The sequence below is a fragment of the Coloeus monedula genome (genome assembly GCF_965178545.1).
Source record: "Coloeus monedula genome assembly, chromosome: 9".
NCBI lineage: Eukaryota > Metazoa > Chordata > Aves > Passeriformes > Corvidae > Coloeus > Coloeus monedula.
Window position 1 is genome coordinate 4,637,558 of NC_138789.1, and position 26,655 is coordinate 4,664,212.

Genomic DNA, 26,655 nt, shown 5'->3' on the forward strand with positions numbered 1-26,655 from the left:
AGACAGGGCTCTGACCACGTCCGTACCCAGGATGAGCTGATCTTTACGGTCCCGAGCAATTCCATGATTTCCCCGCACGCTCCGCGCTTGGAGCTCGCTCGGGGTAGCGCGTGAGGGGCGGGGCGGGGCGCGGGGCGGGGCGCGGGGCACGCCGGGAGCTGTGGTTCCCCCCTCCCTTTGGCCACGTCGACCCTCTCGTTACGCGTTCCCTGCCGGCGCACGTGACCCACGCGCCGCGCTCCCCCATTGGCCCGGTGGCGCGCGCCGGGGGGGTGGTGCCGGAAGCGGCGGCGGCGGCGCGAGGCCGTTTCCTTGGCTACGCCCCCGCGGGCGCGCGCGGAGGGGCCGGGTCGGGCCCTTCCTGCGCCGGGAGCTGCGGGAGCGGCCATGGGCCCGCAGCGGGACTAGCGGGCACCCGGCCGGCCGTCATGGCCCTCAGCGGAGCTCCGGGCTGCCGCGCCGGGGAGCGGGGGCCCCGCTGGAGGAGGCCCTGGAAGCTCCTGGCCCTTGGCCTGCTCTCCGCCTCCTCCGTACTGGCGGCCGCCCCGGGAGCCGGGGCCATGAGCAGGGAGGAGAAGCGCCGGCTGGGGTGAGCGCAGGGACGGCAGAAGGGAGGGAGGGAAGGAAGGACGGCGAGCCGGGCCCTGCCGTGCTGGGCAGGGGGTGTGCGCTCCCCCCGGGGTTGGGGTGGGTTGGGCTGCTGCGGGCGTAGAGCTTCGGGATCGCGTCCCCTGTCCCTCCCTCTCCCTCCGAACACTCCAGGGCACGCGTGGCATCGGTGCCCAGCCGGGTTGGAGCTGCGTCTGCCGGACCCCGGCGGGTGTTTCGGGCCAGATCACCCAGCTGCTGGGGACACGCGGCCCCTTCTCCGGTGTGGGGTCAAGCCATGTGCTGTGGGAACTTGTAACTCGTCAGTGCTTGGGAGCTCGTCTTGAAGGTTTCAGCCAGGGCTTGCGTCGAGCTAGTGGTAAAGGTGATCAAAGGTAACTAAATCCATACTTGGTTTAATTATGGCCGTGCCTCTGTGAGAGTGCGGGAGTCATAAAAAAGGTAAATATTTACGTGTGTTCCGCCTAGTTCCTGTATGTAACCTAAACTGCTTCGGTCCCCCATGCGTGTAAGGGGCTGATTCTTTTATTGTAGTTTTTAGTTGAAGGGTAAATATTACAACGTAGGTGGAAATACATTTTCCTGCGTGGAGTGGGATTTTTTTAAACAAATTGGCAATCAAGCATATTTTGTCTTAGTATGTTACTGGGGCAGTTTCATCGTCCTCTTCCAATCCACTGGTCAGTTGTACAGAATAATAATGCAAAAAGTCTGCTGGAGAAACAGTCTGGATACTGTGATAGTTGTTAATCACAGAGTTTTTAAGGTTGGAAAAGGCCTCCAAGATCACCAAGTCCAGCTGTCGGGTATAAGTTGATATTTAACTCCAGTGTTTACAGTTAGTGGGGTTTTCCATCTTGGGTTCTCAGGGTAATATGTGTGTGTAATCTTTTATACGTTCTCTTCATGAGGCTACGCAAGGAGTTGAAATTTCATTCCCCAATTGGTTTTAAAATTTTTTCATTAATAACTTGCACTTAAAATATGATCTGATGCTCCAGGCATGTGCAGGCCATGTCCTGCCATGGTTTGTGTTTGGGGGCACTGAGCTGGCTCACTTCTGAATAATGTGATCTCTGTACTTAATGACAGGATCATGTCAGTCACAGAAAATGCCTGTAAATATAAGTTTAAAGCAATTTTCTGTTTTCTGCATCACCCAGCAGCTTTGTGTGCTTATCTGGGATTTTACCTGCTGCAACCTGAGAGGCACCTGGGAAAAGTACCATCCTCTGCTCTTTTGATGCCTTAATGTACTTGATGAGTTAAAACTACTTCTTAAATTTCCAAGTCATTGAACTAAATTGGATATTTACAATATAATTGTGGTGTTCTTGGCTCTTTTATGTTTGGTCTTATCAGCAGAGATTGTGAATTATGTTGATGGTAGAAATTAGCATCCTTTTTTGCTTGCAGGGCTCCTTCGTGAAACAGTTAGGAATGATCAGAAGTAGTGCTGTGTTATAAAAAAACAATGTGTTTTTTGGGGAGTTTTTATATCTAGAAGCATTTCTGTCCTTTCAAACATATGAAATAAATGTAAGGGTTTTCTTTAGTATTTGCTTGCCAAGAGATCCCCAAATAATTTCATGTTAGGTGAAGAAAGAGTCTTTCCTTTTTGGTGTGGACCAGAGTATCTGAAGCAAGAAAAATTATTATTCTATATTTCATTTACTTGAGTAGAATATGTTAGTAGAGGACCTGTGCCTGATACTCAGATATTGAAGTGTGATGCATGTAAGATGGTGTGTTAAAGACCGTTGGGAGACAGACCACTAATGCTTTTTCTTTTTTCTTTTTTAGAAATCAAGTGCTTGAAATGTTTGATCATGCATATAGCAATTATATGGTAAGTCAAATACTTGTTTGATGTTTTTCAGAGGAGTTGTTTCTGACCTGGGGAAGAAAGCAACCACAGTACATGACATTCTATAGAAATATCTGGGAAGGGGGGGTGAAAACAGAGCTAAAATAAGTAACAGCACCTGTAAAGCCTTTAAAAAGACCAGAACATATACTACTTTCAGGAGGGTTGTGATGGCTTTTAGAGTGGTAACTAAGAATTGCTTGTGGTAACTCTCCTAATCTGTGCCTGATCTTTCCCAAATCAGTTTATCTCATGTCAGGCTATGAGCAGTAAAGTATTTGCTTTGAAATTCTAGGAAAAGGAAGCTCGAGAAGAGCTGTCTGTAGGCATGAGATTCTGGAGAACACAAATAGATCTTATTTATTTTGTAGGTAGAAATTACATCTAATATTTCTTCAGTAGTAAGCCATGTCAGATGCAGTTTGGAGGGCTCTTCTACAAACTGTTTGTAGAAGAGAAAGGGGATCTGGTGCCATATCCAGGCATTCCAGTCTGTGCCCAGGATGTGACTGTCATATGACCATAGGCCACACTGGCTGTGGTTTCTTTTGCTCTGACTTGTGATTCCTGTGCAGATGTCCTTCAGTTCTGGATCTCTGAGCCATTCCACCCACCCTGGGATGGCTCAGTTTAGAAAAGCTTAAGAATAAATAAGTTACTTGGAGTGGACTTCCTCAAGTAATAATTACTTTGAATATTCTGTAAGTAATATACTTCTGAGGAGAAACTGTAGATGTGGCCTAGATAAATATAAAATATTAATTCTTACTGGCTTTATATGGACATTCTTGCACATTCTTTGTGGCTGTTGCAGAAACCCCTCTCAAGTTGCATCAGTTCCTGCAGCACAAACTGCTGTCTCCTGGCAGCATCTTGCCACATGTCCCATGTTCTGTGTTATAGTATAAACTTAATTATGTAATTCAAGCTTAAAATCTCAGTAGTTACAACTTTATACAACATGAGAGAGGTACAGAACTGTAGAGTGGACAGAAAACCAGGCAAGAGGATTTTCAAAGGGATGTAGTTTCTCCAGACCTTTTGACTTAATCTCTGTACTTTTGAAACCTTTAGCAGTTAAACATCAGGCTTTTTGGTAGTAATTTTTGTAATCTGGTTCCATGAAAAACACTTGGCTTGGGTTTCCCTGAAGGAAAACTTACGTATTTGGCAAAATTGAATAAAATATTACAAGGATCTGTGATGAACTGGCAACTGGTAGGGGTCTTGCCACATCTGAAGCAAGAAAATTCTGTTTGAAGAAAAGTAATAACTTCAGCTATCCTGGAAAGTTTGAAGCCAAAAGGATATTTATTTGCCACGTATGCTGGAGCACTAAACAAACAGAAAAATGTGACTTGCTTGTTTAAAGTTGAAGAAAAGATTAGAGTATCAGACTTGATTGTGACAGCAGGAGAATGTAGTATTTTTGCAGGTGTTTTTGAAACAGCCAGCTGAAAAGTTCTGATTTTCTGTTTCTATTAATACATATTTTAGACATCCATATTTAGAAGACTGAAAATTCGTGTTTGATTGCAAGGGAAACTCCCTTGTCTTTTTGTCTTTTTTTTTTTTTTTTTTTGTCTTTTTGTAGTTGTTAACAGCAGCTTTGAGAAAAATCTGCTGGTTTTTTTCAGTCCTTCAACAATATTTGTAGTAATGGGGATATTTTTTCTTCTTGGCTGTCAGAACATGTGAAAATGTCAATCAGTTGAGGCCAGTGACAAGCTGGGAAATAATTCAGTAGCTGCTTATTCTCTGCTGCAGGCAGAGAATAAGTGAACTTTTATTTTTCAAAATGCTTCTAGTTCTTTATTTGTAAAACTAAAAGTTTATTTTTCCATATTATTTATCACTTCTCTTATCCAAAATTTAAGCCAGAGATCTCAGTTTTGACATTGCTTTTGTTGTGTACTTCTTTAATCTGTTTTTCTGAATACTTTGCAGAGATATTCAGAAACATCTGAGCTGTATTAAAATGATCTAGATTTTGCCTTTTGTAGTTAAACTTGAGGAGAACAAAGAGTTGAGCAAAGACTAAAACACTCAGGAGGGTAGTATACAGGGAAACAAACCATCAGTTTCAAAAAAAGTTGCTGTAAGAGCTGTTTATTTATAGAGGAATGCTCTTTTTTTCCTTTTTATTTCATGTTTGAATATAGATTATTTCTGTACCATATATTTGGAAAGATTTTGAATGTGTTTACTTGCAGTTTCAGTGCAGCAATTGAAGTTTTTTATCCCGACACATGTTAGTTCTCCACTAAAAGTTAAACTGGAGATGTCAGTACTTGATTTCAGCCAGTTTCCTGCTGAAATCAAGAGAAAAGCTCCATCCCAAACCACTTGTGTTGAGCTTCTAAAGGAGGCAATTTCATGTTGGTTGGAATTAGATATATTTAAGATTCATCACTACTGATGTCAGTGTTATATTTGTCATATTAGTGTCAGTTATGTTTGTAAAAGGCTCAGTCTTGTTAAGGTTTTTTTGGTGAATGTTGTCTTTTATGCCTTATGTAGTAATCCACCAATTTTTTGTTTGAACTCCTGAGTTCTCTTACCTGTTCCTGACTGTCACCCCCAGCCAGCTGAGTTCATTGTGCAGTCCATGAAGGACCAGCCATCAAGGTGATGGAGAGCCTGGAGCATCTTTCCTGTGAGGAAAGGCTGAGGGAGCTGGGGCTGTTCAGCCTGGAGAAGAGAAAGCTCCAGGGAATGTAACAAGGGAGAGAGAGCTGGGGCTGTTCAGCCTGGAGAAGGGAAGGCTCCAGAGAATTTAACAAGGGAGGCTGTCAAGAAGACAGAGCCAGGCTCTTCTCAGTGGTGCTCAGAGGAAATGGGCACAAACAATGGGAGGTTCCCTCTGAACACAAGGAAACACTTCTTCACTGTGGAGTTGACCAGGTTCTGGCACAGGGTGCCCAGAGAGGCCGTGGAGTCTCCCTCCTTGAAAATGCTCAGGAGTTGTCTGGATGTGGTACTGGGCAGCTGGGTCTGAGTGGCCCTGCTCAAGCAGAGGGCTGGGACAAGATGAACTCTAGAGGTCCCTTCCCACCTTCAGGGTTCTGTGATGTCCATGCAGTTTTTCTGAAGAACAGCGTGATGAGGATTCCTTTCACAGGCTCCCAGGAGTGGCTGTGAGCACTGTAACTGATTCCCCTGTTTTGTTCCCAACAGGAGCATGCGTATCCAGCTGATGAACTCATGCCTTTAACTTGTCGTGGACGAGTGCGGGGTCAGGAGCCAAGTCGAGGGGATGTGGATGATGCCTTGGGAAAGTTAGTGTCTGAAATGGTCACTGTAAACATCTAGGAGTAGAAGTACAATTGGCAGCCCATAAAACTTGTTTGTTCAGTTGATATGGCCAGAAACTTACACTTGTAAGAAGTATTCTTATTATTGTGAAGTTAACTGATGTGAAATTGTACCTTAATCAGAAGAAAAGAATTGACCAGTGGATGAGATCCAAAGATAGTTCTTTTAACCATTCTCCAAGTATTTTCCATAGGGAAACCTTCCAGATGTGGGCTGACATTTTTGGTATTAGTAGTAGAGGTTTTAAGGGTTCATGATCAGCTAAACAGAGCAATAAACTCTTATCTGTGATGCTGGCCTAATAAGTGATAATTAATATGCTTTTCTTAAGTAGAAAGTTTTCTGAAAACAGGCAGTCTAATGATTATCATGTGTATGATAGCCTGAGGCCTTTGCAGAAGTATAAAACATTATTTCAGACATGTTTTCTATTCTTTCTTTTAAGGGAGCTAATAGTACAAAATACTAATCCTTTGGCTAGCAAATTGTAGATTTAAGGACTGTTTTTTTCCATATTAAATGGAATAATTAAAGGCAAAGTTGACTTACTCTAAATTAATTTGTAATTGATTCCTTTGAATATGTGCAGTTTATAGAGCAAATTCTTTAATTATAAATAGCTGATTTTTTTTTTTATATCACTGATTAATGTCTCTAAGCACAATAGTGGTAATCAAAGCTGAAATCCTTCTCTTGAATACTGCTTATAAATTGTCTCTAGGATAATGAGCATGTTACTTTGGTTATGTTTTGTTATGTACAAATGTTCCCTAGTCTAGAGATTTCCATATAATCTTGCTGCCTTGGAGGTATCTAAAGACACAGCAGATGAAAAGCGTCAAGAAAATGTATTTTGAATCCTGGTCATGCATTCTTTTTAACGACCTTTTTTAAACATACAAGCATTTGAGTAAAAATACCTTTCATCCCCTTAGATGCATTAAATTATTGTATGTATTTATTGTTTTTCTGTATACGTGCTTTATTCTGTACCTTATACTTAGTTACATTATTATGTAGCAGATTTCTTATCTAATCCTTTTTTGTGCCAGCTGCCTCATCAGTTGTGTTCTCTACCAGCCTTTGCAGTCACAAAATGACAGGGTGAGGCATCTGGGTCAGTCCTGTTTCCCTGGAGAGCTCAGGAGCCTTCCATATAGCTGTGAAATGCATCATTTCCCTCCTTTTGTATGGAAAAAGTTGTGGATTTGTTAGGCAGTTGTGCATAGTCCTTAGCTAATCTCTGTCTCTTGTAAAACAGCACTCGCAGAATGCCATTATGTCGTTACAGATTTAAGAGAATTGTAATATAGGAAGACTTACTAGAATTCTGATTGTTACGTGTTGCCTACAAGGTCTCAGACATTGGGCACTTGCTGAAATCCTTGGTGCTTGCTCCTCAGTAGGCAATTTTAACTGTTCCAAAGTGTTCAGTTTTAGCACTATCATGTTCTGTAAGTTCTGTTCTGTGTTGTGGGTGTTTCTTAGCATAGGAGCAGTTGTTGCAATCAGACACATTTAAGATACAATTATAGATATAATTCCTGGGATGGGGAAGGTCCCCTCAGCTTGGGATGCACTAGAACAGCCCTGGAAAAAACCTCTGATCCTTGTTGGGATGTTCCTGTTTCAGACAGTGTGGAGCTGACTTGATGCTCTCTTTTCACAGAATAATCACAGAATCCCAACCTGGTTTGGGTTGGAAGGGACCCTAAAGCCCATCCTGTGCCACCCCCTGCCGTGGGCAGGGACACCTTCCACTACCACAGGTTGCTCCAAGCCCTGTCCAGCCTAGCCTTGGACACTGTTAAAATAGTTCTTTATTTTAGAGTAAATAAAGTAGTTCTTTATTTTAAGCCTACCACTTGCTAGTGTTGTAACAGTTTCTGGTAGGAGAAATTTAGCTTGGAATGGCTTTTGATCTCAACATTTTTCCTTTTTTTTGAAAAAAAAGTAAAACAGAGGTTGGAAAAAGACTTAAACTTTTTTGCTGGGTTTCTTAATAGATTTGATTGGAGACAAAGAATAAAAATGAAATTTGCTTACCAGAGGTTAGAAGGCTTTGCAGTAAATAAATGTATCTGTGATCATAGCTTCTTCATCAGCTCCTATACTGGTCACTAGCAAAGGGAAGAAACTTAGAAGGAGGTTTTGATATCACACATGTTAAATTTTTTGCAGCTGGTGGTCTGTGAGAATTTTATTTTCTTCCATGGTATCAGTTACTATTAAAAATCACTTAATTCCTACACATACAGATCTATAGTAAATCTGTTTTAAATTTTCTTTCATAGGTTTTCACTGACGTTAATTGATACCTTGGACACTCTTGTGGTAAGTTTAAGCTGTTGATAAGCTTTGATAAAACAAAGAGATTGCCTTCTGATGCTCAGACTTACTTTTAGATTTTTTTCATGATCATTGATCTCTGGCTCTGTTTGAAGTGACTGTTAGTCGTGGGAACTTTGAAGTGCTGTGAGGGTGGAGTTTGGAGTTGGTTGTAGTAAGAAAACTACAGCAGTTCCTTCACATTTCATTGATACTTCTTAATATTGCCTTTTTTGGCTCTAATTTAACACAAAGAGTTTGTTGTTTTCCCTTACAGTCTAAAGCAAGAGGCTCAGTTAGTGGTGGGCACCTCTTAATAACCACTGATGTATTTCTGGTTTTAATTGTATGTACGTATTTCGTGGGTGACTGTGTGTGCACTGAAATATTCTGTATACAAATATACTGTGACTGCATTAGCTATACTGGAACTGAATAGCTGCTCACTGTTGTATTCCAGGTGTTAAATAAAACCAAAGAGTTTGAAGAGGCTGTAAAAAAAGTAATAAAGGATGTTAATTTAGATAATGACATAGTTGTGTCTGTCTTTGAAACCAACATAAGAGTCCTTGGGTGAGTAAATTTTGTTTTCAAAACTCCTAAAAATGTGGATTTTAGTCAGTGTCTTTAAGACACCTTTCTGTTCTGTTCCACCTATTTGAAACAGTTGTGCCTTTGTCAGTTCACCTGAGAGCAGTTTTAAAATGCGAGGCAGGACTTGCTGCAGTGGTACTGGATCAAGCTGCCCCCCATCTCACTGCTGCAGGCACAGCTTTGCTGATTAAGAACCCCATATGCATGCTGAGGGAGCAGTGGGTTTGCTTAACAGAAACAGGCTTGGAAATGGCTCTGTTCAATACTTGATTTACCAGATTTTGATACTTGGGGTCATAGATTATTTCAGCTTGGACAGGACCTCTGGGGCTCAATGCAGGATCAGAATGTGTAATTTGAAGTTATTGTATGCCATTTTAGAGGTCTTGGTTGCTTTTCCTGTCTAATATTGATGAATCAGTGATTCCAGTGATAAACAAGAAGAATTGCTTCCAAAATACTGGTAGCTAACCTTGATTATAATGGGGATTGCATCAGCAGTCTAAAAATTAGGACCAGTTATGTACATGTCATCTAAATTGTAGAGAGTTGTCCTTGCTGTTCAGATGAACATACCTTTTGAGATGTGGATAATTTCTCTTGTGTTTAGAGGTCTCCTAGGTGGGCACTCAGTGGCAATTATGCTGAAAGAAAAAGGTGAATATATGCAGTGGTACAATGGTGAACTCCTGCACATGGCAAAGGAACTGGGCTACAAGCTTCTACCTGCTTTTAACACCACTAGTGGTCTCCCTTATCCAAGAGTAAGTTCAGTTTCTGTAATGCAGGATTACAGCTGTAATCAAGACTTCTGTTGCTTTGATTTTATATCTGTCTCCAAAATCGTGTCTATATTTATTAAGTGGACAGAAGATCAAAAGCTGATAAATTGCAGGTACTCTCAGGAGCCAGGAGTAGTGAGATATTTAAAAAACTAAATTTCCAGGAGCACTTGTGATATTCTGAGTTCCTTATTTGTTGCTAAAAAAAATTGCTAGAATTAGATTTTTAGAGTGTATTCTCTTATTCAAATGTCTAGCGAACCAGGCAACAAGTCCTTGTTTGGGAGGGTTGAGATTTTGGGTATTTGTAGATACCTCTCTGTGCATGTTTAAGTTGGCAAAGCAAAACCAAAGGGATCGTTTTTTTCTTGTCTTTAGAAAGAGCGTAGATTATATACTTGCTGTACAATTACAGGAATGTAAATTCTTTCACCTAGGAAAAATAAAGATTATAATCTCTGTTTTTCTCTAGGTTAACTTAAAATTTGGTGTAAGGCATCCAGAAGCACGAACAGGAACAGAAACTGATACCTGTACGGCTTGTGCTGGTACCTTGATCCTTGAGTTTGCAGCTTTAAGCAGATTCACAGGAACATCTATATTTGAGGTTTGCTTTTTTTTGGCTTAGGTCTTTAGCATTCTGTTACATTTCTGTAATTTTAGAAAAATAATTCTGAGTTCATTAAATAGATGTTTTAGCTGTGCTGCACAAAAACATTTGCATTTGTTCGGATTTGTAGTGTTTGTGGGCTTTCTTCTAAGGTTTGATTTTTTTTTTTTAAATCATTTTGTAAATCACAGGAAATAATTGTGGTTGAAAGTAGTTAGAGTAATACAGAAGTAAACAAGATAAATGTTCTGAAGATTAGGAGTTCTGAAATCATTAGACATGAAACATGCTATTCCTTTCCTTGCGTCTTAACTGAATTAGCCAAAAGAATGACAGAGTTTAGTGTCTGTGTTTCCCTAATTCCCTGTTGTTGTTGTTGCAGGAGTATGCCCGGAAGGCGCTGGATTTTATCTGGGAGAAGAGACAGCGCAGCAGCAACTTAGTTGGGGTCACCATTAACATCCACACTGGAGACTGGGTCCGCAAAGGTGGGGGGGTCTGACCCACAGGCAGGGACCACGGGCGCTCTGGGGCGGGGGAGATCTCACACACCCCCAGCACGCTTACCTGGACTGTTTAAAATATTAATGGGATAGGCAGTGGAGAAACCTGCTGCCCCAAAGCCTGGCTCTGCTCTGAGAGGGCCAAGCCCTCTCTGGTAGAGAAACTGGTTTTATTCATGGCAAAGTGTTCCCTGATCCTCTTTAACACCGAGAGGGAAACACCTTGGGATGAATTTTCAGAGACTTTGTTATAAATACATAGGAAAAATATAAATAGGATGGGAGAAGTGGTGTCCTGTGAGAAAAGTGAAATAAGTGTCTTCAATGCATGTCTGTCCATATTATTGTGTGCACTGGCATAGACACACAGTGTTGTGTCTCTGCTTCAATCTGCGCCCTAATTCCAGTGAAAGGAGGCTTTTCCTTTCACTGGAAGAGCCTTTAAAATCAAAGTGGGAATATACGGTAAATACCCATATCACTACTTAAAGTAAACCCACCTTTTTATTTTCTCCTGTTCCTAGATAGTGGAGTCGGAGCAGGAATAGATTCATACTATGAATATTTATTAAAAGCCTATGTCTTGCTGGGAGATGACAGTTTCCTGGAAAGATTTAACACGGTAAGTTAACACCTTGCTCAGGTTTGTGCCTTCTGCAGTACAAATTTCAGAGTAATTGTGTTGTCAGCTGTTAGCCTGAGAAGGGATCTTCAGCAGAATTTCTGTGACTTCTGCTGTGTTTAGTGCCAGCTCTTTTTACTGAGGGTTTTTGCTAATCTTGGGTGATTAGCTGCCACCTGAGCAGTTATTTTAACCCCATCCAGTAAAAATCAGAACCTTCTAGGCCTTTTCTCCAGGTTCCCAGTATGGGAGAAGCTGTATTTCCAGATCACCTGGGAGAGTGTACTACAGCAAATGTTTCTGTAAAAGAATTGTACAGTAAAGGCCCTTCTGTAAGGGCCTCTTATTCCAAGCCATTGTACAATTTCATTCTGTCCTGGAGCAACAAGAAAATCAAAATGTGGATCTTGCTTTGCACTGTAGATCCTCAGGCCCAGGGTACATTTAAGTATACAAGCTGAAAACCACGCTTAGATTTTTTTAAATTCATAAATTACTGAGCAGCTTTGTCAGCATTATAATTCTTTCATAAAAGCATTATTTCTTTTGAAAATAGCAGTATCTATTAAAAACATTTTAGATCATAATAGGATTTTATATCATATAGCATGATTTTTTATTAGAAGTGTAGTAATTCCGTAGTTAAAGGCCTGTTGTAACACTTTAGGTGTAATGATGATTTCGTGGTCCTAAAGGGCAGCCCCCAGTGCTACATTTTCCTTGAGTTAAATGTTTCCTCTGTTAAGTGTTCCCTGTCAGTTTGGCTTGTGTGCTCAGGATTGCACCTTCTGAAAACAAAGTTTAGGATTGGAAGTCAGCAACGTGGCAAATGACCTAATGGGTTTTTTAAAGGAGAACTTTAAAGCTCTTCTGAACCATCTGGTCCAGCTGCTTTGTTTGGGTTTTTTAACCTCCTTTTCCTCCTGAGATCCATATGCTTTGGAATTCTGTTGTTCAGAGAAAGCAATTTCAGCTTCCTTTAGAGTGTGCTTTAAAATTCAGCTGAAACGAATGTGCCTTAACTGTGATAGTTCCTGGTTTATCACATGGCTGCTGGGTATATTTTGTGTATGTGTATTCCTTGGAAACGTGGTAAGTTTTGCAAGTGTAATACTGTGGAGCTTTTCAGTATTTACTACACTTAATTTTAGTTTGCAAACTAGAGATTAGTGGCACTGCAAAATGTAGCAGTGATTGGGAGTGTAGTACTGGCTTTTCCATTCAAATACAGTGCCAGTCTGGTGATCCATCTCTCTTTTGGGGAATAAATTGATACACAAACTCCTGCTTTTCCTGATGTTTGGCAGCACTATGATGCCATAATGAGATACATCAGCCAACCACCTCTTCTCCTTGATGTTCACATTCATAAACCAATGCTAAATGCTCGGACCTGGATGGATTCTCTGCTCGCTTTCTTCCCTGGGTTGCAGGTAAGGTGTAAAACCCATGTACAGATGGTTTTAATAACAAGGAAATGATTAACTGGGTTGGATATATGATTTTCAAGTCAAGCTTAGTGATTTGATTTTCAGAAATACTGAGGGAACATCCCTGGAAGTGTCCAAGGCCAGGTTGGATGGGGCTTGGAGCAGCCTGGGCTAGTGGAAGGTGTCCCTGCCCTTGGTAGGGGGTAGCACTGGATGGGCCTTAAAGTCCCTTTGAACCTAAACCGTTCTGGGATGCTGTGTTCTCTGTACCCACTCTTCCAGTCACTTCAATGGTATGATGCAAGTGAATGTGCTTTTCTGGCTGTGTTGAGTTATCAGGAAAGGTATGTCCATGTAATTGCTTCCTTCACTCCTAGTCATGAAAATACTCCAATTAACCTGCCTTTTTAGTAGTCTAGTGACAGATTTCCTAGTCTGTATGCTGTTGACATCTTTAAGACAAACCAAATCACGTTTTCACCCCAGTTCTCTTAAATGTCAGAGGTCCTTGTTCTACACAGGCAATAATTTTAATGAGTTCACTGTTTTTGCTTAACAATATCTTAAGGAGTATCTGTGACTTACACTTATAGGGAGTAATAATTACAGTATGTAGTGACTGCTCTGTAGCTTTACATGAACACACTGTGAGTGATTTTAACTTTGAGTATTATTCCTATGCTTGGTGAATTAGTGTTAATTTTATTTTTTAATTTTAGGTGTTGAAGGGTGATATTAGACCTGCTATTGAAACACATGAGATGCTGTATCAGGTTATAAAAAAGCATAACTTTCTGCCAGAGGTAAGGTAGTACATTTTTGATTGTGTAAACTGATTCTTACCTCAATTTGAGCAGTCTCAGATGCCCATTTGAAAAACCAGTAGGTATACGTGTTATTAAAATCAAAGGCTCATTTCCACAGCATTCTTACATGATTTGTAGTTCTGCATGTCTGACAGCTGTGTTTGGGATATGAAATATTTTTCCTTCAGTTATGCTGTTATTAACACAACAGCGGGAAGCTGCTGCTATTAACAATTGCTTAGACTTCGTATTTCAGTCTTTCAGAACTGACCTCAACTCATTTCAGTGTGCAATAGTAATAGTAGCTGCTTGGTAACATAATAGTGTTAATGCTAAAGATCACAGTCATCCTTCTGGGGAAGGAACCTAAAGGCTGAATTGACTGAGAGAATGTTCTGAGATTTTGTATAATGTCCTCGAAAGTCAGCACACAAACTTACTACAGATGCTGCAAGTCTTTGAGCAAGTCCATTGTGCACAGAAAAGCTTGTTTACCTGCTGAAGTGTATGTCTTTAATCTGTGATGACCCAGATTATATTTGAAAGCTTCTGACTCCAGGTTTAATTTTGACTTTTCTCTGTTGTAAGCTTATTTCTGTTAGAGAACATTTTAATTAACATCACATTCACCAGTTGTGGTTACTGAGAGCAAAGAATGCTAAGCATTGGAATGATTTTTTTTTTTTTTTTTTTTGAGTCCTTTTAAAATGGTGTGATTTGGCTCTTTATGGGGTTTTTTGGTTGGTTTTTTTTTGTGTTTTGTATTTATGAAGGAAACTTTAAAAGGTTAGGTAGTTGTATTTAAGCCAACAGACCATCCGTTAAGCAAAGACTTAAATCTTAGTATGAAATACTAGTGAATATATGACAGAAGTGGCTTTTCCCGGTGCACGGTAACAGTGAATAGATAGACTAGGAAATTTTTAGATATCTGACTTGTAGCCTGTGGTATTAATTTAGAAACAGCTGCTTAACCATCTGTCAGTGTGCAGTGACACTTGACTGCACTGGAGGTGTCAGGTGGTAGGTATGTTTGCAAAAATGGTATTTATCAATGCTAGGCTGGTTATATAGTTAACATAGAATTCAAATAAACCTGTGTTTGGGTTCCATTCCTGCATTTATTTTTGTCTGTTCTCTTTCATCCTCAGGCATTCACAACAGACTTCAGAGTTCACTGGGCTCAGCATCCTCTGAGGCCTGAATTTGCTGAAAGCACCTACTTCTTGTATAAGGTACAGTCACATTCATTCCTCTGACCTTTGAGCACTTTTTCTAGCACCTAGAATTTTGTTGCTGTTTTATTTCAATATAGAATTGAGTAGCATATCTCCAGCTTAACTTATCCAGTGGAGCCTAGTTTAGGATATAAACAAGATGTAATGGTTATCAAAAATGGTTTGGTTTTCTTTCATAGGCTACAGGAGACCCTTACTACCTAGAAGTAGGAAAAACCCTCATTGAAAACTTGAACAAGTATGCCAGAGTTCCCTGTGGGTTTGCTGCAATGAAGGATGTTCGTACAGGAAGTCATGAAGACAGGTAAAGTTTGCAAAAAGTTCTTTTTAAATATAAAAATACAGAAAAAAATCAAATTGCCTTGTTTATGTAATTGAATTAATTGATATTTGAGGAGCTGTCTGTCTTCAGTCTGATAACCAAATCTTAAATTACCTGTTTGTATTGAACTGTAAATGCATTGAAACAGTCTATAAACTGTTTCAGTAGTGTTACAGTGTGCTCCATAAGAATATTTTTAGTTTAATAACTGTTCATTTGTCTCAGAGCAATAGATTAATTACTTTCAAACAAAATATACTTCAAATCTGTAAGTTTGTCAGGAGGTTTATTTGTTTTTTCTGTAATGCTGTTTTGTACTGAATGTGCTGAATCATTTCCCTCCAAACACAGCTTCTTCCAAGTAGAAGGAATGCTAATGGAATTATGTCCAGCAGTAATAGTCATGAAGTCTTCAGAGATGGAGCCATAGGAATATTTATTTTACTGATATTCTAGAAATGAGGAGATCTCCGTAAAGCACATCCCCTTTTTCTCCACAGGATGGACTCATTCTTCCTGGCCGAGATGTTTAAATATCTGTACCTGCTGTTTGCTGATAAGGAGGACATGATTTTCGACATCGAAGATTATATCTTCACTACAGAAGCTCATCTGTTGCCACTCTGGCTCTCCACTACAAATCAAACCATCTCTAAAAAAAATATAGTATGTAACAGCTCCAGTCTAAATCAGTTTCTGTGGTACACTTCCTTTTTTTGAGGGGAAATGGAAATAAAATCAGGAAAGATAATAGTTTGAGGAAGCACACCAGTTTGAACATGTTGTCTAATAGGCACTGTTTCATCATATTTACAGTGCCAGTCACAAGAGTAGGAGTAATGACTGGATTCTGCACTGCTGAACCTTGAGAAAAAAGATAGGAATTAATAGCAAGATTTAAAAAGAAAATCATTCCCCACTTCTGTATAAATTGGAAGATAACACAGTAGGATATTTCTGTCCCCATCTTTATTTTTTTATTATTTTTTCTAAAACCTATGTTTTTCTTGTTAGTTTTAGCACATGAACAAATTTTGAGAGGTTTTTTGAGGCAGCTGTGGAGTTAATTTGACAAGATACAGCTGCAGACAGATTTGGGATGTTTAATCACTTTAGCCCATGCAGTAGGCATCTACTGTGTAAATGTGAGAACACTTAGGGGTTTATAAATTACTTAACCTTCCAAAATAACCTGGAGTAGTACAGCTGTGCCATAAAGCATCATAAATCCTCAGATTTTTTGATTTTGTGGTCAGTAAGGTGACATAATTTGTCTGTAAGGCAATAAGAAAAAGGAAGAAGAGAAAGAGAAAATTGTGTCTGAGACTTCAAGGACACAAATTCCCTTATTTGTGCCTATATTTTTAACATTTTCTAAGAGTTTTACAATAATGCCTGCATCAGAGGAAAAGGTTTGTATTGTGTGTCAAGCCATGTATCCTGGAAAAATCACCCTGTTTGATGGACTTTAGCATTAAGCAGTGACAAATTTTTAGTTATTTGATGTTAATGTCAAACACTGGTTATGTTTTAATGAGTCGTGGGTTAGGTGTTAAATGTTCCTTCATGGTGGAGATCCCACACCCTCTCTGAAATGTTCTGTCCCTGAGATTTTATCTTTTTTCTTTGAGTTTTGGAAACAGAAGCTGGATTTCGAACTAAGTAAGAAGATTTTTGAAGGGTCTGAAGGAGCATTTTATGTAATTTTTGTTCCCAATATAAGAATTTGATGGGCAGGGTTCCCACAGCTGGTACTGTGTTAAGTGCTGGCCTAACTTGGGTTGTTCTCTTGAGAACTGCAAATGTTAATGAAAGGCCAGTAGGGAGGATGGAATAAATTGCTCAAATGCAGTTTTTTAAGCTCTTCGCGTCGAAGCTGCAAATGGGCATAATCCAAGTATTGAAGATGGTGTCAGGTGGCTGAAGGGCTGTGACGTTGGGTGTTCCTCTGTTATGGAATTTTATCTGAATGAATGGAATGTGTAAATGATTTTTAACATAAATACAGTGCTATTAAAACAAACTGTGAGAGAGATGCTTGGTACTATCAACCCAACATCCTGTTTGTATTTGCTCTCATAAACAGGAAAGGTCATGTCTTAGTAGCAGCCCTTTAAGTCTTGGGTTTTAGGGAGCCTTTAAATACTTGACTTTTCATTAGCCAATATTGCAAACAGGAGGGGTGAGTCTCTTCAGGTAGATAAGTACTACATTAATTTTTATGAGTTATAAAATGAGCTTGCTGGTTAGCTATAACCAGTTATTTGTTAAGCTGAGGACAGGCTAAATGTAGCTCCAAACCACCACACATGTTCCACATGGTTTCACATGTTACAAACCAGCAATTTGTGCAGATGTTCACTCTGCCATCTTTCCTAAAAATAGAAATTGTTTGAATTACATAGAGATTCATCCTTGCTTGTCCAGACTTGCAAGTCTGTTTGGCTCCTGAGGAGGAGAATCTTTTGTTCACTTGAAAAAATGTGACATTTTCAGTAAGAATGACCTAAAGCCTTCAGCTGGTCGCTTGCTGTAAAGCCAGTATCAGGTGAAACCAGAACTACTCCCTTTACTTGTCCAGCACATAAAATACAGGGCACAGGCTTTGTTGTGAGCAGGCTTGAGAAGTAGTCTGCCAGCAGAGGATTAGCTGTTTCTGCAAAAAAAAAATCTAGAAACTGTATATAAATTTAGTAAATTACAAATTAGAATGGGTGTTGTATTTGTCTGTCCAAGGGCTTGAAGTGCACTTGCTTGCACCCTATTGCACTTGGCTGCTGCATGTCCCCAGTACACAGATTGATTAAGGTAGGCTTATCTGTTGATGTTCTCTATGTAAAAATAAAACCTGCATTTTTTTACTCTGTATCTGTCATTTTAGAGCACAGAGTACACAGAGCTGGACGACAGCAACTTTGACTGGACCTGTCCAAACACCCAGATCCTCTTCCCAAATGACCCCATGTTTGCCCAAAGCATTCGTGAGCCTCTGAAGAACGTGGTGGATAAGAGCTGTCCCCGGGGCATTTCCAGAGCGTAAGATGGATACTTCCTCTCTTTTTGTTAGCGCAGGACTGAGTGGAACAGGGTCTGCTCTGCTCTGCGTGAGGTGTGCTGGAGCTGCCAGTCCTTTTGGGATGGATAGCCAAAGGGATAAGTCCTGGTCACAGGAGAAATCACTTCAGTTTTCTCTGGCATCCTCAGCAAGACTTAGTTTGTTTCCAGCTGGAATTAGCAGGTCTTTCAAAGCAGAAGGAGCTGAATGTGCCACATGCCTCGGCTGCAGCTCTCACTTGGAATATCACAGGAAGTGTGTCTCTCTGATTTGTAAAATTAATTTCTGCGGTCTCCTGAACAATTCTGAAAGTCGTCTTTGTAGTAAGGAAATTATGCTGCCACACATAACTGCACGTGGTTTGAGGAATTTGGGGCAGTGTTAAGGCTGAGGAAGTTTGTCCTCCTGATCGCCTCTTCTATACTTGTATTTCATGAATAAAACTGAATTGCAGCTGTATGGGGAAAACTGGGTTTGGTCAGTCTTGCAATAATGCAGACTATTTACAAATGAGAGAGAACATGGCAGTTTTGTTATCGATACTGGGGGGAGGTTTTGCACTGTAAAATTATTGATAATAGAGACAACTTTAAAAAAAGATAACTTGATTGAGAAGTTACATTCCACTGAAGCATGCACTCAGTGTACCAAGAATTCCAGTCTTGTGATGGCAGGGATAACACTAGAGCTCTGTTTCAAGGACAGTCTGGTTTTTAAAGCTTTGATCTCTTGATATCTTTTGGCAGAGAAGAGAGTTTGGGAAGTGGACCAAAACCACCGTTGAGAGCCAGAGATTTCATGGCCAGTAATCCTGAGCACTTGGAGATCCTGAAGAAGATGGGAGTCAGTTTGATCCATCTGAAAGATGGACGAGTACAATTAGTACAGCACGCAGTGCAAGTAAGACCTGGCAGGATTTTAGTTTTTAGAGCTCTCAGCAAAGTCATCCTAGCAATGATACTTGACACCTGGAGCTTCAGGAGGGACAGCCACCCTGTGGAAGGAGGCACATGAGCTGGATATGTAGCTATATTTAGCAGGCTGATGCTTTTTAATATTTTGCATCAGCAACACTTTTAACTAATCTTCCACTAATTTAGGTAGAGGCTGCTCATGTTGAAGTGATGTAGCCAGCAGCATCTTGGCTGAAAACACTGCTTTCAGCATGAGGTACTTTCATTTCTTTATGAGGTCTATATATTTGTATATTTTCAGTCTCCTCGGTGGTGCATGCAGGTGCTAAACCTTTGTGAAATGAATGAGTGGAAGTGAGCATCCATCCTGTGTGTTAAAGGCTTTGTAGCAATGGTCCAAGCAAACACAACTTCTTTTCCCCCAAGTTCCTCAAACATTTAAGATAAAATTGTTGATTCTTTTCTCTGCAGGCAGCAAGTTCCCTGGATGCTGAGGATGGCTTACGGTTCATGCAGGAAATGATTGAACTCTCCAGCCAGCAGCAGAAAGAGCAGCAGCTCCCTCCTCGTGCTGTCCAGATTGTTTCCCATCCCTTCTTTGGCAGGGTGGTCTTGACTGCTGGGCCAGCACAGTTTGGGATGGACTTATCCAAACACAAAGCAGGGGTATGTGAGATGTGGTGCGATCCGTTCCTTTCCCTGTTGCACAAGCCTCAGCTTTACAGTACTGCTGCTGTTTGAGGGCATCCAGGTGATCGATTAATTACAGTGCTTAAATTGACAGGCCCCAGTGACAACAATGACAGCAGTGACAGTTGTGGGGATGAGTGGCTTATCTGTCTGTGCCCTGCTCCTGAGCCATCAGCCATGGTTTAGGATTTAACACACATGCACAGCATGAGTTGGGAAGCAAGGATATCCAGTCTGCAGTGCACAGCTAAGGAGACAGTGATTTAGGGAAGTTTTCCTTCCATGTCAGCCAGGAGCTACCAGAAGCCTTTTTAGAGTTAAGAGTAAGTTGTTCTTATGAAAGCTTTTCTAGAAGGCTCTGTGTAGATGGAAGAGGGCAGTACCACAGAGGCAGTGGTCCCTATGGGAAGCAGGAGGAAAATCCAAGTTGCAACCCCAAAGAGGAGTTCCAGACTAGCAGTTCACAGGAGAAAAATTTCCAGAGACAACACTTCCCAGGTGTAGACAAACCACACTGATTATGAGAATTAGGTTTTCACTCAGTCACTCTTTGCTTCTAGAGCTTCAGTTTCAGGGCACAGATTGTCTGCACTGACACAAGACAACACTAAATGCATTCGAGTGACTGAAGGAACAAAAATACTTGGGAATCTTTCACAAGCATGACTGTAGTGCTCTAATTATCTTTATTTTTGTTTTTTCCAAGCAGACAAGAGGATTCGTTGCAACCATTAAGCCATATAATGGATGCTCAGAGATCACTAATCCTGAGGCAGTGAAAGAGAAAATTGCTTTGATGCAAAGAGGCCAGTGCATGTTTGCTGAAAAAGCACGAAACATTCAGAAAGCTGGAGCAATAGGAGGCATTGTCATTGGTAAATACAATTCCAAGTTCTTAATTTGTGTAAATGTAACCTGATTTTACAGATTTGAAGATACAGGAAAGCTGACAAGCTTTAAGCTGAGAAGCACAGCAGTTGTGCTTTTAGAAGCTGAAGAGGTGTTTGGGGTTTGTCTGGTTCTGTGCAGACACAGATTGGGATGGGCGATTGTCAGTGTTTTTGCAAATTGAAAGTTGCTACTTTAAGGATCGCGGGGTGCTGTCAGTACTAACTGCTGAGGAAGAATGGGGATACAAATGAAAAGTGTGGAGGAAAACACACCAAGCTGGGGTTTGCTCTGAAGTGACTGGGCAGGGGAGGCCACTCTAAATGCAGGCAATCTAACGGGAAGTTTGCCCTTCCTCTGGTGTGCTCTGCCTAGATGACAATGAGGGCAGCAGCAGTGACACAGCCCCTCTCTTCCAAATGGCCGGGGATGGCAAGAACACAGATGACATCACCATTCCCATGCTCTTCCTCTTCAACAAGGAAGGGAACATCATCCTGGATGCCATTCGGGAGTATGAGGCTGTGGAGGTGCTTCTTTCTGATAAAGCAAAAGACAGAGGTAAGGTTAGAGGTGATTTATTATAAATCCAGCTCTCGTCTGTGCTGTGGCACAATGGAAAATGGTCAGGAATGATTTGCACTGCTGCCCAGAGGTGCCATGGTTTTCTGTTTGACACTGGAGTTAGTTTTTTATTAAGAAAGCTATTATCTGAGAGATACCATTATCTACTCCCCCCACAAGGTGACATCCAGAAATGCTGTTCCTAAGTTAAATGTCACTTTGGCTAATGAGAAAATCCAGCCTTTAGGATTCCTTTTGAATCCTTGTTGTTATCAGCTGCTTTGAAGTAGCATCAGGAACAGTGTGTTTCTAGTGCCCTACATTGTGAACGCCTCTCCCTCACCAAGCTCCCCAGTGACATTCCTGGGACACACAAGGAGACAGACAAGTGCTAGAACTATTTTGTCTATCTAAGGAGAAGTGGTTATCATGAGAAATAAGGCTGCTGACCTCAGATGTTTTGTGGGTGTTCTTGTATAATGCAAGAAAATTGCAAGCTAATACATTCCCAGTTGAAATGCTGAATGCGGCAGAAAATTCCAGATTTTCCTCTTGTAAGCTTCCCCTGTAGCACTGCTGTGTCCAAGCAGAATAGGTAAGAACAAGTATCTCTAGAAAATCAGCCTATTTGCAAAGGGGATATGCCAAAATCTCATCTTGTTTCTTCCTACTTACAAATCCCTCCTGTTTATAACTGTGCTTAAGTGCTCTGACAAAATGCTAAATACAAGATAGCTCTGCCTTTGAGAGTTTGTAATCCATATCTGCTTCTTCCCCCTCCTCGTGCTTCCGTTTGGAATCCCAGCAACAATCTTTAAAGGTAAAATGATTCCAAACTACATTATTGATAGCAGTAAGTATCCCATGTCAACAGTGGCATGTGCGGTTAAATTCCCTAGAAATTCTGAAATATCAGTGTCCTGCTTATAGCCATAAACATCAAACCCAGAGAAATCTGCATGACTAAATTGGGCAGCTGTTGGGAGCTAAGCTGGGATGTGGGAGACATGTTTTACTTGCTTTGAATGGGGAGGCTCTGGCTTTGGCTCTCTCAAATGCACAGTTCAGTAAACTTAGGAAACTCTGTCCAATTCTGACTTGCTCTGATGTGGGATCCTGGTGGATCTGGGAGTGCTTTAAAATCCAGCATTAAAGTTCAGTGCACGCAGTGGGTATTTGCTTAAGGCTGAAGAAGGGTAACTGGCACTGACCCACAAGTCACTCCTGAAGTTTGAGGAACCAAAACGGGCCCCACTTCATTGTTTGCCCTCATTTAAAATGTGTTTAAAAGTCTTCCCTCCTATCCCTCTGTAAAATATATTCCTTAGTACCATTAAATTTTCATATCACTGGTAAGTTTGCACTTCCTTGAAGAAGTAAGGCCAAGGGAAGTGACCTTGATTTTGGAATACATAATAAAATACTGCATTCATGTGGTTGTTTTAATTTTCTTTTTTCCTTCCCTCTCAAAGACTTGGAAATGGAGAATATGGACCAGAAATCATCTGAAAATGATTCACACAAACCAAATTCCGAGGAAGCTCCTTCAGAATCTCAGGATGCTGGAGCAGTCAGTGAGGAGCCTGATGGAGGAGGAGAGAGCTCTGCTGTTGGTGACCCTGATCCTTTGTCTCCTGCCAGCGCAGACAGTGCCAGTGTTTCCAGGGCTGATGAGGATCCCCACAGCCCTGGACCTGCAGAGGCCAGTGCTCCGGAGCCAGCATGTACACCAGAGGACAGCCAGCCTCATGAACAAAACACCCAGACAGAGTCCAATTCCAAAGCTCACTGGGATAGTAAAGTCCAGCCTATGGAATCCATATTAGCAGACTGGAATGAAGATATAGAAGCATTTGAAATGATGGAAAAGGATGAGCTATGACTTGTAATAGTAACTTATTTGTTAATAAACAAATGGAGACCTCTTTGGGTAGAAGTGAGGCCCTGATATCTGAGAAAACATACTCAGTATTGGGATGAGCAACCAGGTGTCACCTGGAAAACACCTTAGAATTCCAGCACATGCTCTTTGTATGTTTTAATTTTTCTTGTTTAAAAATGGGAACGTGCAATCGAAGCATTTGTGTGGCCCTGTGGCTGGTGCTGTGCCCCCAGGTAGGGATGAGTCTGACTCGTGCCTTCCAGGCTCCAGGGGGACTCCTGGGGCTCTGGGAAGCAGTTGAGCAGGGTGGGGTGACAGACCACAGAATGGTTCTTGGTGGGGCACCCACCCCTCCCCAGCTGAAAGCCTTCCTTACAGCAGCAGGGGAATTGTTTCCAGGTGCTTGCACAACTGGAAGCAGTCTGGTTTTGTCTGACGTATCACAGTGCAGCTCATCACTCCTGGCACCCCTTACCACGAGGAACCACACGGGGACCTGGGAGTTACCCTCCTGCTCTGCTTCCAGCTGGAGGAATTGTACAAACCAAAGGCAAGCTGTGACAGGTCCTGTCAGGGAGGCTGGGCCAGCTGTGGGGCCACCAGGAAAAGGTGTGGGAATGTCCTGCTGGAGGCTGAGGGGAAGCAGACAAGGCAGGTGTTGAGTCCCAGGTGTTTCCCTCAGCCTCTCAGGTGGAAAAACTCCAATCTGCCCCAAGATATGAAAGTCTCTGAAAGGACACGGATCCATCAGCTGTAACAAAACCTTCTTTTTCTACAAGTTTGACTTCCAACAGCTTGACTCCATTGTTCTTTTTATATGCAACTTGTGTATGTGGTGTTTCAGGCAGGGAGGGCAGTGCCTGTTGGGTCGATTGAATGTTCAGAGTCCAGGGGTGTTATTCCAGGCTCTGGAGTTTGTTACAGGTGAGTCCTAATTTTTTATCCCCATTACATTTAAGTAAAAATGGGGAAGTTTAAACAACAGAGGCATTTTGACTGTGTCCAGAGAAACTGCCAAAAACTAATTAACTTGATTTATATAAACTGCTTTTAGTGAATTGTGGTTCAAAAAATTGTTTTATATTAAAGATTAATTGAACACTGCCTATATGCTGCACCAGGCTAAAAATGAAGGTTTATATTCATCATTGCAATGGAGTAAATAAACAGGAAGCCCCACTCTGGACTGCACCTTTGATTTAGCTGGTGAAATTACATGTGCTGAGTATGCAACTGTTAAGTAGCACAGCCATACTCCGTATTTATACTCTGTACAGTGAGCAGAGCAATCCCAGGCAATGTTGGATCCATGTACTCGGCCACACTTGCTTTCAAAAGTCTCAGAATGCACAGGCACCTTTTGAGAGCATGGCAGTCCATCCAAACATCATCCAGAACTTTAAGTCACCAGGGTAGGAAGGAGTTTGAGGAGGAATAGTGAATAAGTGTCCTTTGAAAGAAACTAGCTTTTAAATGGAGTTGTCATTCCTTTGCACAAATAACTGTCTGGAGGTTTGGACTTGAAGCAGCTGGGGGGTTTCATTTGGGAATGTTTTTATTTATGGGTTTTGTTACGTGAGTTTCTTCATAGAAAGTATTTTACCGTGGGAGCCTTGTAAGTCTCCTTGGTTCCTTGGAGCCCTGGGAGCACCAGGACATGGCCAAGTGCAGGATCAAACCATCAGGTACAGATCAGACGTTTTCACTCAGAGAATTCCATTGATCTGTCAGTGCTCAGTGCCACAAAAGGAGCATCTTTGTTCCCATGCTCTTTGACATGGACATCATCTTCCTTCTTGGTAGCTCTTTTGGTGGAAATAGAGTTATTTTTATATCCTAGAAGCTTCTGGTCATTACTCTCTCAATATAGCAGCTAAGGGTTTTCTTTTTTGTACTTGCAGATTTAGGTGTAGACATCAAATTTTATTAAAAGGTTAACTTTCTCTGCCATCACCAGCTCATTTTTAGTAACTGCTTTCTCTACACCTGTTAGTAGAGCAGCAGGCATTACCTTTTCAGGGATTTCCAGGGATCCCAGAACTCCATACGGATTTAGGGCAGCATTTTGGTGGTGGCCTACCTCAGATAATTGTTGCCTCCTTCCTTCTGGGGTGGTTTTTGTTTCATTTAGTTCTCCTTCACCTTTGAAACCATCACAAGAGCCATAGCTTTGTTTACAGAACTGAATCAGGCAAGGCTGACCTTTTGGGAAAGAGGATTAAATTGGGGGGACAGTTTTATTCAGGTTATCTTCACTGTATTTCCTTATGAGGACATAGGCTTTAGTTTAACCTGTTCATATCATTCTGGAAAGAATTCAGTTTTCTGTTACTGTCATCTTAAAAAGCAGAAAGAATGTATTCATCAAAAAGGAAAACCCTTTTGGAAAGGGGAGAGTATTTTCTTCCCAAATGTTTGTAAGTCTGCTCCCTGCATATGGAATATTGCTTGTAGATCATTAATCAGGAATCACCCTTTGTGTATAGCATTGTACATTTCTTTGTATGGTATTGAACACTGAAGAATTCAGGAATCACAGCTGCAACTAGCACTTATTCCATGCCATATAATTCAGCCAATTAATTTCTCATTTGATCTTAGAGGAATCTTCTTAATTGTTTACATTTATTGTTTCTTAATGAAGTTTGAGAATGAGCCCAGCTCTGGTTCTCCTCCTCCTGCCAGTGTCCCTGAGTAGGCACCAATGAGTGTGTGTTGAGAGGTGAAAAACAGGACATCTTATGCAACAGGCATCAGTCAGAACATAGAAAACAAACCATTCTGTGAATGAAAATTGTATGTTCAGATTTTATAAGATTTTTGGTTTGTTGCTTTTTTATTTTTTTTTTTTTTTTTTAGCCAGACCAATTTACAGCCGTATATTTTCTTATGGAAGATGTCAAATACCAGGTGCTGTAACACTATTGTTGGGTTTTACTCGCTGGTGATTAAGTGTACACAATATTTCTAGGGACAACTATGTACTGTGATGTAAAAGTCTGGGCTAAAATGTACATAATCCGTGTACAGAATTGTGTACTTGATTATAACTGCTGATTGTAAAGATTTAATAAAATGTAAATATTCTGGTCAAGCTGTGCTGAACTGATGCTCATTTCTGCATTGCTCTTGGCTGTCATTTTCAGCAAGGCAGTCACCAATCCTTCATTGGCAGCTTTGGTGAGGGGATGGAGCAGATTCACGGCTGCCACCCTGGAGAAGCCTGGAATTTTTACTGGGAGATTGGCTGAACCCAGAGGTATTGTAATAACCAAAACACCACCTTTTCAGTCTAGAACTGAAACTGGACAGGCTCTCAGCAACCAGATCTCATTGGACTATTTCAACCTCTCTTCTCTATGACTCAGACGTTACTATTTTATTATTAACATTTATTTTTAAAATCCAAAATCCAGACCTGTGGCGCTGTATTTCCCCACTCCTTTTCTTACTAAATTGTCTGCCTTTTCCACATTGTCCCCCCTTCCCTGCCCCTAGTCCTGGCTGCTCCCTCTGGTTCTCCCTATTGGTTCCAATACCCCAACTCTGCCCATGTACCGTCCCTGCAATCTGAGAAAACCCCTGGCTCCCTGCCCACGTGGTCTCTCTGCCTCTGGGGACCGGCTGGTCATCACG

At 41.2% G+C, this 26,655-nt stretch overlaps 1 protein-coding gene across 2 annotated transcripts; it reads left to right on the forward strand.

Annotated features, from left to right (window-relative positions):
- Positions 1-317: 317 nt before the first annotated feature.
- On the forward strand, positions 318-26,064 carry EDEM3 (ER degradation enhancing alpha-mannosidase like protein 3). 2 transcript variants are annotated; one of them, XM_082287107.1, is made up of 20 exons: positions 318-589; positions 2,413-2,458; positions 5,654-5,754; positions 8,086-8,125; positions 8,580-8,692; positions 9,324-9,477; positions 9,968-10,102; positions 10,488-10,593; positions 11,133-11,230; positions 12,538-12,663; positions 13,380-13,463; positions 14,618-14,701; positions 14,884-15,008; positions 15,527-15,692; positions 17,908-18,062; positions 18,828-18,981; positions 19,467-19,661; positions 20,395-20,560; positions 20,949-21,134; positions 22,610-26,064. In XM_082287107.1, exons 1-20 carry the CDS (start codon positions 429-431, stop codon positions 23,017-23,019), a joined length of 2,805 nt encoding a protein of 934 aa, XP_082143233.1. In that variant the 5' UTR covers positions 318-428; the 3' UTR covers positions 23,020-26,064. The 2 variants fall into 2 exon arrangements, with proteins under 2 accessions (XP_082143233.1, XP_082143234.1); XM_082287108.1 differs by lacking the exon at positions 5,654-5,754 and having other exon boundaries at positions 449-589.
- The last annotated feature ends 591 nt before the right edge of the window (positions 26,065-26,655 follow it).